Below are 16,242 nucleotides of genomic sequence, written 5' to 3' on the forward strand. Positions count from 1 at the left end.
GATGCCCCAGGAAAGTTGAGAATAGTGACAGGTGGGGGGAAGTACCTACAGCGTTCAAAATAGAGGCCTTCTGTAAGGTAGTGAGCAACAAGTGGCTTGAGGAAAACCGAGCAAAGGAGGTAAAATGGCAAGTCACAAATGGCCAACACTGAAAAGGTGAGTGCTACTCAGTGTCAGCAAGAAGGCAGGGACTCCCGTGGTCAGATGTTGGTGGTATCCGTCACGCCATCATAATTTTAAATGTGTGTACCCCTTGACCCCAAATTCTCTTTTAGGACTATACCCTAAAGAAATACTCCCTCTCTTTTTGTACAAAAAAGCATATACAAAAATATGTACAAAAACACAAGATGCAGAAAAACACATGCCTGAGAAAAAAGCTTACAAAGTGGGCCAGAGAACTGGGTGTATGCTTGCTCATGTGTGCACATGCACGTGGCGAAAGGTCTGGGTTGTTTCCAGGTTTTCTTCTGATTCGTTGATCTTCTGTTGGCACCTGTTCTAGTATCACTCCATTTTAATCACTACAGCTTCGTGGTATATTTCGATAGCTCAAAGGTTTTTCTCATTTACTTTAAAGATTTCTTTGTCGTGCACTCATTTTTTTCATATGAGCTTCAGAATCAGTTTTTCAAGTTCTGTTTTTAAACATTCCAATGGGATTTTGATTGGATTGCTTTCATTTATAGATTGCACTTAGGGAGAAGTGACATGTTTCTAATCCTCAGTCTTCCCAATCAGGAACATTGTACTTATCTCCGTTTAGTTAGGTTATTTTTATTCTTCAGTAAAGTTTACAACGGCTTAGAACTAGAATTGCAAAGTCAAAGAGTGTGTGTGTTCCTAAAGCCATTCACCTCTGTCTGATGGTTGTCCCCAGGGAGCTCCGTGGCACTCCCACGCTTGCTGTGTGGGGCCTTTGTCTCTGCGCTCTGTATTCCCAGTGCGCAGTATCCTTGTTTGAGTGTTGTTCTTACTCATATCCACCATCACTTCACAGGGTAGCAGAGACGAGACTGTGGGTGGCAGCCCTGCGGAATAAGCAGTTGTTCTGGCTTTATCTGCCTTTGGAAGAGGTACCAGAAAGAACAGTCCAGGTTTCCCAGCAAGAGTCAGTTGTGTAGTGGCTGGGAGACTTGTCAGCCTGGGGAGATGGCTCAGAGCTGAGAGAATACCTCTAGTAGTGATTCTTGGGCTCTTGTGCACCACGTAGCACCTAGGGAGCTTTTAAAATGCACATTTCTACACTCCACCCTGAACATCAAGTCTGATCCAGGGCAGGTTTAAAATGGGGCTCGGGTATCTGCATCTTACATTAACCCCTGCCCCCACACCCCGCAGGGACCCTGAGCCATGTGGCCCTGGACTACAGCTGGAGGCCTCGGTTACTAGTCCATTGGCCTCAGTTGCTGGTGGGTCTCATGCTTATTTTGAGTGCTGTGCACTGATGTGAAAATGTCTGCTGCCCTTTTAGAAGTAAGAAAATTCACATAAAAGGCCTCTTAGATCCTTAACAATTAAAATAGTGTAGGTATTGCTTTTGTAATTTACTAATTATTACAAAATGAAAACATCACCCCAACTGCCTTGATTGGCTTGATTGATGGGGCCCAGAATAACCGTGGGAAAGTGCAGGTAGACTAATTATTAAAGTCTGTATTGGTTCCTTGGACTAGTTACAGTGTGTGGGATTTTGACTTAGAGCTGCTGCCGCTTGTAATTGGACTTGGTTATTAGTACACTGACATAGTGGTTGCTGTTGAAAGAGGATGACTGCTGGCAGTTTATCCTCTGTAACTTTTTTCTTACTGATCTAAAAGAAAAGGTAAGGAGATTCAGCCAAAATGAAGATTGATTTTTACCGTTTCTGGGAAAGATCGCTCAGCTTGGGAGAATGCACATGATGTGGGCTCATATCACTTGAAAAGTACAGGAAGAGTTCACTATGAACTGAATTCATTTAGTTACCAGGATTTGTCCTGGCACTCTGCATTCATTTTTTTAGTAAATGCTCTTCACTCCCGTGGGGGTAGGTTCACACTGGGGAGACTGAGAGTGGGAAAGGTTACATATTGGTAAAGGCCAGCAGAGGCCACATTACATCAGCATCTGGAGTGTTTACTCCCTTTCTTGGCTTTTAAACTGGTTTTTCTTGTGGGAGGGCAGGATGGATTCCTTCTTGAAAGCTGATGACTTTTGATTTACAGTCGTGTGTCACTTGATGACGGGGATACAGTCTCAGAAATGTGTTGTTAGGTGATTTCTCTGTTGTGTGAACATCATAGTGTGTACTTACACAAACCTAGATGGTATAGCCTCCTCCACACCTGGGCTCATGGTACTGATCTTCTGGGACCACCGTCATAAATATGGTCCGTTGTTGACTGAAGCATCGTTATGTGGCGCGTGACTGTTTATGTGTGTCTTCGATGCTGATGTTCTGATTCGAGTTAAGCTTCCTGATACAGCGAGTGCCTCCAGCCCATCCTTGTGTCTGCTGGTCTGAGGAAACTGTCCTCTGGGGAGGCAATTGTACCTCAACAGGAGGAACAGACAGGGCCCGCCCCAGAGTAGTTAGGAAGAACTGTTCTTCTGAGGTTAGTGATGCAAACTCCCTATCAGGTCATTGAAGGGGGTGCCTTGAACAACCAGTGCCTGCGAGTTTCCTCATTTAACAGCGGGACTGTGCACCGGATGCCTAGTGCGGACACAAGAACCTCATTTTACATGGGATGTGTAGGACCAGCTCTAACAGATATTTCAAGATTTCTTGAGTCTCTGTCTTCAGTGGGAGGTGCCTGCAGAACTGCCCTGATTTAAAAAAATAATACAAAAGGCCTGATTTGGCAACATCAATTCTATATATAGTAGTGTTTTTATTTTTATAAAATATGCAGTCTTTCTCCCCTTCCCCAGCCGCATCTTCTCCAGGGGTAGGAAGGAAGGTGAGGTGTGTTTGTTGTAAATGTGTGTACACCTGTGTGAGTGGGATGGAAGTTGGACGGCAAAGGCAGGACCAGCATTTGCCCACCTGCTCTGTTACTTATGGTGCGGAAGCCTTTACCATGTGTAATAGGTCAGGATGGGCAGAGGGGCTGGGAAGAGGAAAGGATTGAAAGAATCACCTTTTCTCTTCCATTTAACAGGTGAGTGGCTGATAATTGAAGGTATATCTGTGATTATCATCAAAAGCAACCTTGAAACAGTGAGACACTAGGCAGCCTAGTGCCTTAGTCAGCTCGGGCTGCTATAACAGAATACCATAGACTGCGGGCTTAAACAGCAGACGTGTATTTCTCATAGTTCTGGAAGTGGGAGGTACAAGATCAAGGTGCCAGCAGATTCAGTGTCTGGTGAGGGCCCACTTACTGGCTGGTAGACAGCTGCCTTCTCGCTGTGTCCTCACGTGGCCTTTCCTTGTTCATGGAAGGATTTCTCTCTTCCTCTTCATATAAGGGCACTCATCTCATTATGGGGGCCCCATCCTCATGACCTCATCTAACCCTAATTACCTCCCAAAGGTCCCACCTCCAAATACCATCACACTGGGAGTTAGGGCTTCAATATATGAATTTTGCAGGGACACAAACATTCAGCTCATAACAGCCAGCATCTGGTGTTTGCTAAGATCTTTCCTTTGACAAAGATGAATGTATCAGTGAGGGTCTGATGAGGAAAGCATGAAGGGGTGGTCACACCTGTGGTGGAGGATGCAGAACAGTAGGAACATCCCACTGGTGGGCTACGAGGCAGATGGGGAAGCTCTGGAGCTGGAGGAGATGCCAGTGCTCCTGACAAGGGGCTGAGGCAGGGGAGGGGGGAATGCCCTCGTTCCTTCCGTCTGTCCCACACCCCCAGTCTCCCGCTGGTACTTCTGGCTCTGGTGGGACTTCTCTGTGATGGCAGCAGAGCTGGGGGCCAGCGGAGCCCACGGGAGAGGAATTGCCTGTGTAATAAGACAGGGTGCTCCCGCGCTTGGACCCCCTCTTTAGTCACAGTGGGCCGGCCCTGTCGGTTCCGGTTGCCTGTTGTTTCAAGTTTGGTTGGGTCAGCCTGCACACTTAACAGCCGGCGTCTCTGAAGCTGAACCCCAGTCTTCTCCCCACCCTGCAGGAGGCGCAGCTGGGCAAGGGGAGAAAGGTTTTGGCACCCTTCCTCCCTTTATTTCTGAGGCTGCGGCCACCCTAGTTCCTCACCAGTGACTCAAACCACAAACAGAGGGAGGCCAGGCTACCACAGAGCTCAGCTTCTTCAGATGTTGTTCTCATACGATATCACCCTTTCAAAATGTATAATTGTGGTTTCCAGCATATTCACAGAGTTGTGCAGCCATCACTGCTGTCTAAATTTAAAGCGTCTCCATCACCCCAAAAAAACTCCTTCCACTCACCCCACATTCCTCCTTCCCCCTAGTCTCTGGGAACCCCTAACCTGCTTTCTATCTCTGTGGATTTGCCTATTCTAGGTACTTCACATAACATCCTAGATGTGAATCCTACAGTATTTGTTCTTTTGGGACTGACTTTCAGTTAGCATCATGTTTTTAAGGTCCATCCATTCTGCAGCACATATCAGTATTTAATTCTTTTTTATGGCCAAATAATATTCCATTGTATGGAAAGAGCACATTTTGTTTATTCGTTCATTGATGGACATTTGGGTTGTTTCCACTTTTCCGCTCTCGTGAGTAACGCTGCTGTGAACATTTGTGTACAACGAATACATTTTTATAGCATTGAAGCACTTAGTAGGTGATGAATAAAAGTTGGTTGAATGAAAAAAATGTACATAAATGGATAAGTGCGTGTGTGTGTGCACTATTTTCTCTTGATTTGAGAAAGGAGCCAATGTTTGGTCTTCAGGAAATACTGAAGTATTCAGTATTCGCATGTATTCAGTGTATATGTATCTTAAAGTGTGTCTGAGAAAAGTTAACATCCTAGAAAAGAAGAATCGTTAGCAAAATGATTCAAAGTTATTTTTACGATCCTGTTGCGAAGGGCAATTACGAGTTAGCTGAAATCAGACTGTGCCTCATAATTGCAATGTATGTGAATCTTGGGGTGTGACATGCGTGTTTGGAAATAGAAACACACATCTCTGCTCTCTGGGTTCTGTAGTGAGCTAGTTGGGCTGGTGGTCCGAAGGCTCTGGGCTCCACAGCGAGGCGGGTTTTATTAACAGCCACGCAGCAGCTTGAGTGAAACCAGGCGCCCACAGCAGTGGACGCAGAAGCTGTGTAGGCCCCTCTTCCTTCCCTGCTGGCTGACCGTCACCCCTGATGTGCTTGTGTGGAGGGAGGCAGGGAGGACCCAGGGAGGAGCAGCACACAGGTGGAGTGTGACTATGTGGAGAAACACTAAGCCGTGAGGCAAAGGGCATGTGAAAGCGAAAGCTGCCATTCAGGTCAGTGGTCAGTGTTTTGGCCCATAGCTGTCATTAGTGCTGGGACCTCTGACTTCATCTGGTTGGTTTAGTGTCTTAATTGGTGGTTGAAAGGGCGGGTTCTGGGACCAGACTGCTTTGGTTTAAATTCTGGCTCTGCCGCTGGCCAGCTTAGTGTGTTTTTGACTCTTAAGTCTTGATTTTCTCCTCTGTAAATGGGATTAGAGGTCACATCTGCACCACGTGTTTGTTGTGAGGAATAAATGCACATAAAAGGGCTGGCCTAGCATAGAGTAAACATTCCACAAATGGTGGTTTTATTATTAATGGTAACAGTGAAAATAAAAATAAAACAAGGACACAGCTTGATAGGCTGCCTGGATTATAGAGACTGCTACTAATTACTCCCTACAATGTGATTAAACACTCTACTTACAAAGCTCAAACTCCGTTGACTGATTGATACTTGGAGAAGTGGGGCTGAATTCCAAAGGCACGCTGTTTGAAATGCAAAGGGAGATGCTCTTACACAGCCTTCCTGCTGGGGCTGGGTTGTAACTATTCTTGGAGGAGGGACCTTTTCTATTCTGAGGATGAGCCACTAGAGGAAGTACCCTGTCAGGTCGGCCTGTGCGACCTTGATTCACAAGGATTCCGAGAGAAATTGTTCCTTTGCTCTGTTAAGTGTCTCGGGGCTCCCTGGTGCAGCATGGTGCCACAGCGTACACTTTTGTAAGGTGTAAACTTGAATATAACTCGGGGAGGCATTTGCGTATCTAGTGCTTAACGCCCTCTTTGTACCCTACGCACATAGAGTTATTTGATGCTTGTGCATTTTCTGTAAATGTCACCACAGCGGCCCATTGCAAGGGGCCTAGGTGATGCTGAGTGGCAGCTCACCCTGTTGGAATGCCGTTCTGCACAGAACTCAGATGCGCTGAAACACTTACTCCCACAACATTACACGTGTGTTTTTGTGCCACATATAGATCTGGCCAAGTAGGACATGTTAATTTTTTACGACTCCATATTTAGGAGTCATGGCAATTGAAAAGTGCCTGTTGGAGATTCAAATATAAACGGGCTTTTTTGGATGGCTTTATTTTTTTTAAAGGGGTCTTTTTATAGAAGATTTTTTTCCCTTTTGGTTACAAAACAAGTGGTACTTGGCTGCTGCCTCAAAAAATGAGTTGACAAAACACCCGTCAGATTCGTGGCCAGGAAGCTGGCAGGAGGCCCTTAACCTGGCACGTCTCGGCGGTGGGCAGTCATTTGTAGATGACGGCTTACTGGCGCTGTGTCCGCAGGTCACTGGGCCTTTATTTTAGGTTCATGGTTACTGGACTAACACTGGTAGCATTCAAGCTCTTCTGTGTAACTTGTTTTGCAGTAGAATTGGAAGTGATGAGACTAGTTTAGTTGTTGAATGAAAACCTTCCTCAGATTGTACTTGTTAAGTACTATATCAGAAAACTTCTCACAAGGGGGACTTGCTTCTCGCCCAGCACATGGGGTGTTTTCCTTCTCATTCACCTTCTCTACTGGGCGGCAGCAGTGTGGGGTGCCCATCTGCTCAGCACCCAGCACAGATGGCGTGGAGATGTCGTGCCGTCTGCTTCAGCCTGAGGAGTGGGGCCAGCCCCCAGGACAGCACTGCTCTGCCCACCCCATCCCCCGTGCAGAGTGTGCAGTTGGGGTCAGCGCCCAGCAACCCCAGGGCTGTCATGGCATGCCCAGACCCTCCTTCTGAGCCTTGTCCATTTGGTATTTTTATCATGAATTTGGGTAAGAAAACATGCCTACTAAATTTGTGGGTGATACTCAGCGAAGAGGGAGAGCAGATAAGTTGGTTGACAGATTCAGTATCCAAAATTATCTCTGTGTACCAAATCTAACAAGATGAAATTGAAGTGGGGCAGGTTTCCCTTGTAGGTTGCCTGTAAGTATAGGATTAAGAGATATGACTTTAAAATCTGCCCTTGCTAGTAGGAGAGAGGGATTTTGTACTTTGTAATCCCAGTAGGCATCAGCCTATGAGGAGGCTCCCCAAAGGCTAATGCTTAAATGTCACATTGAGGTATTGATTACCTTTGGTTGCCTTTCCATTGGCAAGCACAGTGGTCATTTTGAGTGACATATTAAAAGGGACGTTAATAAACCGAGAGCGTTAGGGGAGAGAGAGCAGTATGTCAGGCATTTGAAGAAAGATGAGAAGAATGGAATTTGTTCTGGATGGGGATAAGGGAAGATCTGGGGTCCTCATAGTGACGTGTAATAAACTGTTCATCCAAAATTTGCTAAAGGGGAGATATTTGGATGGGGCAGCTTGAGCCTCCTTTTCATTTTGAGATTCTGTGTATTGATGTATTTTTTAGGGCACCTGGTTTTGGGGGAAGCTATATAGAATACACAAAAATAAATGGAGAATAATACATTGTATAAATAAGTGCTGAACTATGTGGTTCAGGTTGTCACCATCCTTCGCAGCCTGGAGTTGCTGAGGTCTTTGTGGGGGAGCTGGACTTGATGGCTGGATTCTGTAGGTGAGAGAGCCAGGCCTAGAGAGCAACCAGTGCAAAACGCCTTTGGCGTGAGCAGAGGACCCTAGAGGGGATTTGATTCCGACATAGGACTTGAGGCTTGTAATCTGTAAGAATCTAGGGAGTGTGCCTGGATGACCAGGTCGGTGTCGGCTCTTTTTTAATCAGATTGTCTTCTTATTGTTGAGTTTTAAGAGTTGTTCGTGTATTTTGGATAACAGTCCTTTATCAGATGTGTCTTCTGCAAGTATTTTCTCCCAGGCTGTGGCTTTTCTTCTAATTCTCTTGATATTGTCTTTTGCAGAGCAGAAGTTTTAAATTTTAATAAAGTCTAGCTTATCAATTATTTTACATTTAGGTCTGTGACCCATTTTGAGTTAATTTTTGGGAAGGTCGTAAGGTCTGTGTCTAGGCTCATTCTTTTGCATGTGGATGTCCAGTTGTTCCAGCACCATTTGTTGAAGAGACTGTCTTTGCTCCAGTGTTGCTTTTGCTTCTTTGTCGAAGATCAGTTGACTATATTTATGGGGATCTCTTTCTGGGCTCTCTGTTCTTTTTCATTGATCTATTTGTTTATTCTCTCGCCAACACCACGCTGTCTTGAACTTTGTTCTTCTCCTTCAGTACTGTGTTGGCTATTCTGGGTCTTTTGTCTCTCCACATAAACTTTAGATTCTTTATGTTGATATCCACAAAATAATTTGCTGGGATTTTGGTTGGGATTGCATTGAGTCTCTAGATCAAGTTGGGAAGAACTGACATCTTGACAATACTGAGTCTTCCTATCCATGAACATGGAATGTTCCTCCATTTATTTAGTTCGTCTTTGATTTTGTTCATCAGAGTTTTGTAGTTTTCCTCATATAGATCTTGTACACATTTTGTTAGATTTCTACCTAAGTATTTCATTTTTGGGGGTGCTTATGTAAATGGTATTGTTTTTAATTTCAAATTTCACTTGTTCATTGGTGGTATATAGGAAAACAGTTGACCTTGTTGCCTACGTCCTGCTATAATCGCTTAGTAGTTCCAGGAGTTTTCTTGTCACTTCTTTTGGATTTTCTACATGGATGATCATGTCGTTTGTGAAAAAAGACAGTTGTATGTCTTCCTTCCTGGTATATATACTTTTTATTTCCTCTTCTTGCCTTACTGTATTAACAAGGACTTCCAGTATGATGTTGAAAAGGAGCGGTGAGAGTGGACATCCTTGCCTCGTACCTGATCTTAGTGGGAAAGTTTTGAGTTTCTCATCCAGTGTGATGTTAGCTGTAGGTTTTTATAGATCTTTATCAAGTTCAGCAAGTTCCCCTCTATTCCTATCTTACTGAGAGAGTTCTTATCATGAATTGGGTGTTAGATTTTGTTAAATGTTTTTTCTCCATCTGTTGATATGGTCATATGATTTTTGTTTCTTAATCTGTTGATGCGATGGATTATATTAATTGATTTTTGAATGGTTGAACCAGCCTTGCATACCTAGGTTGAATCCCACTTGGTCATAATGTATAAATCTTTTTATCCTTTTTTGGATTTGATTTGTTGATATTTTGTTGAGGATTTTTGCATCTATGTTCATGAGAGAGATTGGTCTGTAGTCTTCTTTTCTTGTAATGTCTTAGAATGGTTTTGGTATTAGGGTAATGATAGATAGAGGATAGAAGTTGTCCTCTGAAAGAGATCGTAGAGGATTGGTATAATTTCTTCCTTAAATGTTTGGTAGAATTCACCAGTGAACCATCTGGGCCTGGTGCTTTAGATTTTGGAAGGTTGATTGAATTATTGATTCAATGTGTTTAATAGATATAGGTCTATTCAGATTATCTGTTTCTTCTTGTGTGAGTTTTGGCAAATTGTGTCTTGCAAGGAATTGGTCCATTTTATCTGGTTATCAAATTTGTGGGCATAGAGTTGGTCATAGTATTCCTTTATTATCCTTTTAATTTCCGTGGGATCTATAGTGATGTCCCCTCTTTCATTTCTGATATTAGTAATTTGTGTCGTCTTTCCCCTATCTTAGCTTGGCTAGAAGCTTATCAATTTTACTGATCTTTTCAAAGAGCCAGCTTTTGTTGATTTTTCTCTATTTCCTGTGTTCAGATTCATTAATTTCTGCTCTAATCCTTATTATTTATTTTCTTCTGCTTACTTTAGGTTTAATTTCCTCTTTTTCCAGTTTCCTAAGGTGGAAACTTTATTATAGATTTTAGATCTGTCTTCTTTTCTAATACATGCATTCTATAAATTCTATAAATTTCCTTCTAAGCACTCCTTTTACTGCATCCCACAAATTTTGATAAGTTGTGTTTTCATTTTCATTTGGTTCAAAATATTTTTTAATTTCTCTTGATATTTTTTCTTTGACCCATGTGTTATTTAGAATTCTGTGTGTTGTTTAATCTCCGTAATTTTGGGATTTTCCAGTTATCTTTCTGTTATTAATTTCTAGTTTAATTCCATTATGGTCTGAGAGCAGACATTGTATGATTTCTATTCTTTTAAATTTGTTACAGTGTGTTTTCTGGCCCACAATATGGTCTGTCTTGGTGAATGTTCTATGTGAGCCTGAGAAAAATGTGTATTCTACTGTTGTTGGATGAAGTAGTCAGTAGAAGTCAATTATAGTCATGTGCTATATAACTGTTTCGGTCAACAATGGACTGCATATACGATGGTGAGCCCCTAAAATTAGTACCATCTGTGCCATCTAGTTTTGTGTAAGTGCGCTCTGTGATCTTTGCAGAACAACGCCATCACCTAACAATGCATTTCTCAGAAGTATCCCCTTTGTTAAGTGACGCCTGACTGTATATCCAGTTGATTGATGGTGTTGTTGAGTTCAGCTTTGTCCTCAGTGCTCTCTGCCTGCTGTATCTGTCCATGTTTGAGAGCGGGGCATCGAATTCTCCAACTGTGATAGTGGATTCATCTTTTTCTCCTCTGCAATTCTATTAGTTTTTGCCTCACATAGTGTGATGCTCTGTTGTTCAGTGCATACATGTTAAAAATTATTGTCTTTTTAGAGAATTGACCCCTTTATAATTATGTAATGTCCTTTTAAATCCCAGATAACTTTTCTTGCTTTGATGTCCCCTGTGTCTGAAATTAATTTAGTTACTCTTACTTTCCTTTGATTAGTGTTAGCATGGTATGTCTGTGTCCATCTGTTTACTTTTAATTTATATGTTTCTTTATATTTAAAGTGGATTTCTTGTAAACTACCTAGAGCTGGGTCTTGTTTTGATCCACCCTGACAATCTCTGTCTTTTAATTGGTGCCTTTAGGCCATTGACATTCAAAGTGATTATTGATATAGTTGGATTAATATCTACCATATTTGTTACTGTCTTCTATTTGTTGCCCTTGTTCTTTGTTCCTGTGTTTGTCTTTTGCTTTTTTTCTGCCTTTGGTGATTTTAATTGAGCATTTTATATGATTCCATGTTCTCTCCTTTCTTAGCATATCAGTTATACTTCTTTTTTTTACTTTTTTTAGTGGTTGCCCTCAAGTTTGCAATATACATTTACAACTAATCCAAGTCTACTTTCAAATAACACTATCACTTCATGAGTAGTGTGAGTACCTTATAATAGCAAAATAATCCCAGTTCCTTCCCCCCATTCCTTTTATCATCACTGTCACTCATTTCACTTATATATAACTTACATAAGTGAATGTATAAAAGCATACATAATCGAATAAATTGTTGCCATTATTATTTTGAACAAACTTATCTGTTGAGCATGATATTTTTGAGATCTGTCCGTAGTGCGGTGCGTGTCAGGAGGTGGTTCCTTTTTGTTGCTGACAAGCATTCCATCGTATGAACGCACCACACTTTGTTTATCTCTTCATTCATTGAAGCACCTCTTGACTGCTTCCAGGTTTTGAAAGTTATGAATAAAGCTTCTCTAAAATGTTTGTCTATAGGTCATTGTATGCACTATTTGAGTAAATAGCTGATGTCAGGTTGCTAGACTGTCTGCTAAGTCTGTGTTCCACATGATAAGGAGTCATCACAGTGGGGGTCCCATTTCACACTCTCTCCACTGCTGTGTGACTGGGTGAGCTCCAGTCACTTCATGGCCTTGTCAACAATGGATACTGGCTTTTTGTTTTAGACAGTCTCACGGTGTGCAGGAGGAACTCACTGTGGTTTTAGTTAGTTAACAAAACAACTGACAACTAATGATGTTTGAGCATCATTTCATGTTTTTATTGGCCATTTGTATATCTTTTTATATCTTGTGTGAACTTTCTGTTCAGATCTTTTGCCTGTATTTTTATTGAGTTGTTTATCTTACTAATAATAAGCCAGTAAGAATTCTTTACATATTCTGGATACAAGCCATTTGTCAGATGTATGTTTGCAAATATTTCTCCCAGTCCATCACTTGCCATTTTATTTTTTTTATTTTATTTTTTTAAAGATTTTATTTATTTATTTTTTCCCCCCAAAGCCCCAGTAGATAGTTGTATGTCATAGCTGCACATCCATCTAGTTGCTGTATGTGGGACTCGGCCTCAGGATGGACGGAGAAGTGGTTCCTCGCTGCGCGCCGGGATCCGAACCCCAGGCCACCGGCATCGGAGCGCGCGCGCACTTAACCACCAAGCCACGGGGCCGGCCCTGCCATTTTATTTTTTAATGGTTTATTTTGAACAGCTGAAGATTTTTATTTTGATGGAGTCAGTTTAGTATGATCTATCTAAGAAATGTTTATCTACTCCAAGGTCATGGACATTTCCTCATGTTTTATTCTAGAAGTTTATAGTAGCTAGCTGAACTCAGGATGGTTTTGGTAGCTTGTGGTCAAATTAAATGGTACTCAGTAAGTGCTCATGAAACAGAAATTGGTGTAAAAAGTGGTCTTTTTTTTTTTTTTTCCATTTTAGATCTCCAGGGGGTCCTTCAGGTCGGAGTGGACATCGGATGGTAGCCTGGAAGAGACAGTTAATCCTTTTTGGTGGCTTCCATGAGAGTACAAGGTTGGTACCAGTAGCAGGAAGAGTTTTCTTTCCTGGAACAGTAAGGGGTGGACTTTTTATGGAAAGAACCATTCTGAATACACATGGAAAATGCCACCCATCCCCTAAAACCACAGCCAACTACTTGGGCATGTGGTTGAGACAGCCGCACAGGCCCCCGTGGTCAGGAGGGCCCCAAGCTTAGTTTAATGTTCTGCTGTCACTGTCTTGAAATTCTTAATAATTGTTGAACAAGGGGCCCCACATTTTTGTTTTGCATCAAACCCTGCAAATGATGTGGGCAGCCTAACAGGATTCTCGAACTGGTCCAGAATCCCCTGGAGGGCTTGTTAAAACTCTGGTTGCAGGGTCCTACCCGGTTTCTGACTCAGTAAACCTGGGGTTGGGCCTGAGAATCTGCGTTTCTGCAAGCTCCCAGGTGATGCTGATGCTGCTGGCCAGGGCACCTCACTTTGAGAGCTACTGGGCTAAAATAATTTAAAAATTCCCCCTGCTGCAGGGTGCAGTGATAGCCCATGTTCTGCAGTAGAGTCTGAAGAGAGGCCTCAGTTAACGTCGGTACAAGCCACAGTGGGTTCCCAGGCTACGCTCTCAGGTTCTGATTGTTTTAATCCTGCCATCTATACAGATACCCTCTTGAATGTCCTTAGTTCAATCCAGAAAGATAAGACACATGGTAACTAGGTTAGTATTCCTATTGGCATCATAATACATAATGTTTTGGGTAAAACGTCCAGAGTGTTGTAACGCCTGGTGAGGCTGTGTTTGCAGGGCTCTTCCTTTGACCGTGTGCCATGTCAGAGAAGGGGATGATGTCTTTCTCGCTGTGTGCCTTGTTTTATGCTCTCCTCTCTTTCTCCGAGTCCTTTAAAAAATAATACCGTCAATTTATCAATTGTGGTGGCACTACTCAGACTTTTGTCTCATTATGGATCTGTTTGCACATATTTTTTCTGATAGTTCCTGGCTCATGAACATAAATCCTTGCATGCACATGTGAGGAAGGAGGCATTGGCGGGTTAGGAGGGTGAGTGCCACCGCTTTTTCACGTCCACCATCTTAGATGGAGGATTGTGGTGTAGATTTGGCTCCATTAAAGCTTCAGTTTTTCTTGGGGTTGGCCTGGTGGCGTAGTGGTTAAGTTTTGCACGCTCTGCTTTGGCAGCCCAAGGTTGGTGGGTTTGGACCCCGGGTGCAGACCTACACGCCATTCATCAAGCCATGCTATGGCAGCATCCCACATACAAAATAGAGGAAGATGGGCACAGATGTTAGCTCAGGGCCAATCTTCCTCAGCAAAAAGAGGAGAATTGGCAACAGATGTTAGCTCAGGGCTAATCTTCCTCACCAAAAAAACAACAATTATTTGTCACAGCACACATGGGCATTCGTAGGTTTGTCAGTGCGTTGATTCAGCACCTACTGTGTGCGGGGCAGTGAGTGAGATCAGCACAGCCTCTCCTCCCTGGAACTCATGGGTTATAAAGCGAATCAAGTTTTACAGTGGTTGTAAGTTGCAACCATTTCAAAGTCAACTTTTTTCAAAACTATTGTCATCTGTTACCTTGTTTAAAATGATTGTTTATGAAGTATTTCAAACATTCAGAAAAAATGACGGTACTAGAACAGATATCTGTGTAGTCACCATACATATTAAATTAGTTTGACTTTTAAAAACCAAATACAGTTGCTGTTTTATGTGAAGAATAGAATTTCTTAACTGAAAACATGCAACGTGAAATCTGAGGAAATGGTGAAAGATAGTGAAGTCTTTTAAAAACTCCAAGCCTCCATGTTCCTCAGTTCGTATGTTAAAAGCCCTCCTCCCTCAGAAGGGCGCGCTGGTCATGGGTGCCAGTCAGAAAGTTCACGTTGTTTCTTTGTCATCATCAGCCAGCGTGTCCTGTTTCTCGGTACCTGCTTTGTGCAGCATCCGAGGGTGTGGCCGAGCAGACTGGCCTTGCACCAGCTCTCCTCTCATGGTGATCCTCTGTGCATTTGCTGTGGAGCTCCAGACTCAGATCATGTGAACACAGCATGAAAAACAAAAATCCCTTCAGACCTGTGTTCCAGCTTCTCACTTCTCCCATGTTTTCTTCTTTTGAAAATCAGTCCGCGCTCCCTGTTTTGAATAGCCAGAGGGCATCTCTTATTGTTTTGGTGTCACTCTGACCCGAGGCCCCTCAGCATTGCCCGTGGCGTCTGTCAAATCCCCACGTCAGGACCCAGCCTTTTCTCTGGGACTGTGGCACAGCTGCTGCTTCCCTGCATGTGGGGCTCCCTTCTCAAGGGCCAGTTTTCGTTGTGAGTCCTTGCCACATAAGTCCCAGGAGCATTAAGCAGGGCAGGGCCACGCTGCCTCCTGGAAGTCTCAACCACGTCCTCTTGCCCTTGCCCGAGCTTGTGGATTCAAAGGGCTTCCCTCTGGCATCCATCAGTTTCAGGACTGCTCGGTCCCATCTCTCCACCTGTCCAGGGTCTCTGCACAGCCCTTGCCATGCTGTGGATATCTCCATTCTGAGTATTCACTGCAGTCTATAATTCATTGTCAAACTTAAAGTTACACGCACAGTAGCCTCATGTAATTATTTGTAAGATTGTGATTTTGTAAACTGTGTAAGCCAAGATGGTATAACTTGCAGATTAAAAACGCTTTCAGATCTAGGTAAATTACCATATTTCTATGGGCTAGCATTATTTCTGCTTTTCAAATGCAAACTCACATATGCTCCCAATCCTTTCATATGAATTCAAACTTTAATTAAACTGATAACTTAGTATAACTGGTAGGAAATTTACCTTTAATTTAAATCAGGTTCGCTTTTTAATGTCACTGTCTTTTTGTTTGTGTCACTGTATTATAACAGGGATTACATCTATTACAATGATGTGTATGCCTTTAACCTGGACACCTTCACGTGGAGCAAGCTCTCCCCATCAGGGACAGGGCCCACACCCAGATCAGGCTGCCAAATGACCGTCACTCCCCAGGGCAGCATCATCATCTACGGGGGCTACTCGAAACAGGTGAGACATGGCTTATAGGAAAACGAATGAACTTCTGTCTGTTGCCTTTTCAATGTCACCAAAAATGAAAACTTCCAAATAAGATTTCACATTATTTTAATATAAACAGTTCTCTTTATTGAATTAGAAACTGACAGAGTATTAATCTGCTCCTCTGTGAATATATTAAGATTTTTTTATAGCCATATTATGTTCTAATCCATTTGCCCTGAAAAGGCTGCACTGTGAATAATTCTGTATTTGGGGATCTTGATTTCTAAGCCATGGACACTACCTACTGTGTGGTGTTCCATTGTAGAAC

The 16,242-nt window shown here is 42.8% G+C and overlaps 1 protein-coding gene across 1 annotated transcript in view; it reads left to right on the forward strand.

The window, feature by feature from the left end:
• Window positions 1-16,242, forward strand: part of KLHDC4 (kelch domain containing 4) — a 48,606-nt gene that overhangs the window by 20,661 nt on the left and 11,703 nt on the right. The window contains exons 6-7 of the mRNA XM_004437039.2: window positions 12,822-12,914; window positions 15,782-15,941. Of these exons, the coding sequence (XP_004437096.1) occupies window positions 12,822-12,914; window positions 15,782-15,941 (253 nt within the window). The remainder of the gene's footprint in view (window positions 1-12,821; window positions 12,915-15,781; window positions 15,942-16,242) is intronic.

This window comes from Ceratotherium simum, chromosome 30 (assembly GCF_057802395.1).
Source record: "Ceratotherium simum simum isolate JZ-2026a chromosome 30, ASM5780239v1, whole genome shotgun sequence".
Lineage (NCBI taxonomy): Eukaryota > Metazoa > Chordata > Mammalia > Perissodactyla > Rhinocerotidae > Ceratotherium > Ceratotherium simum.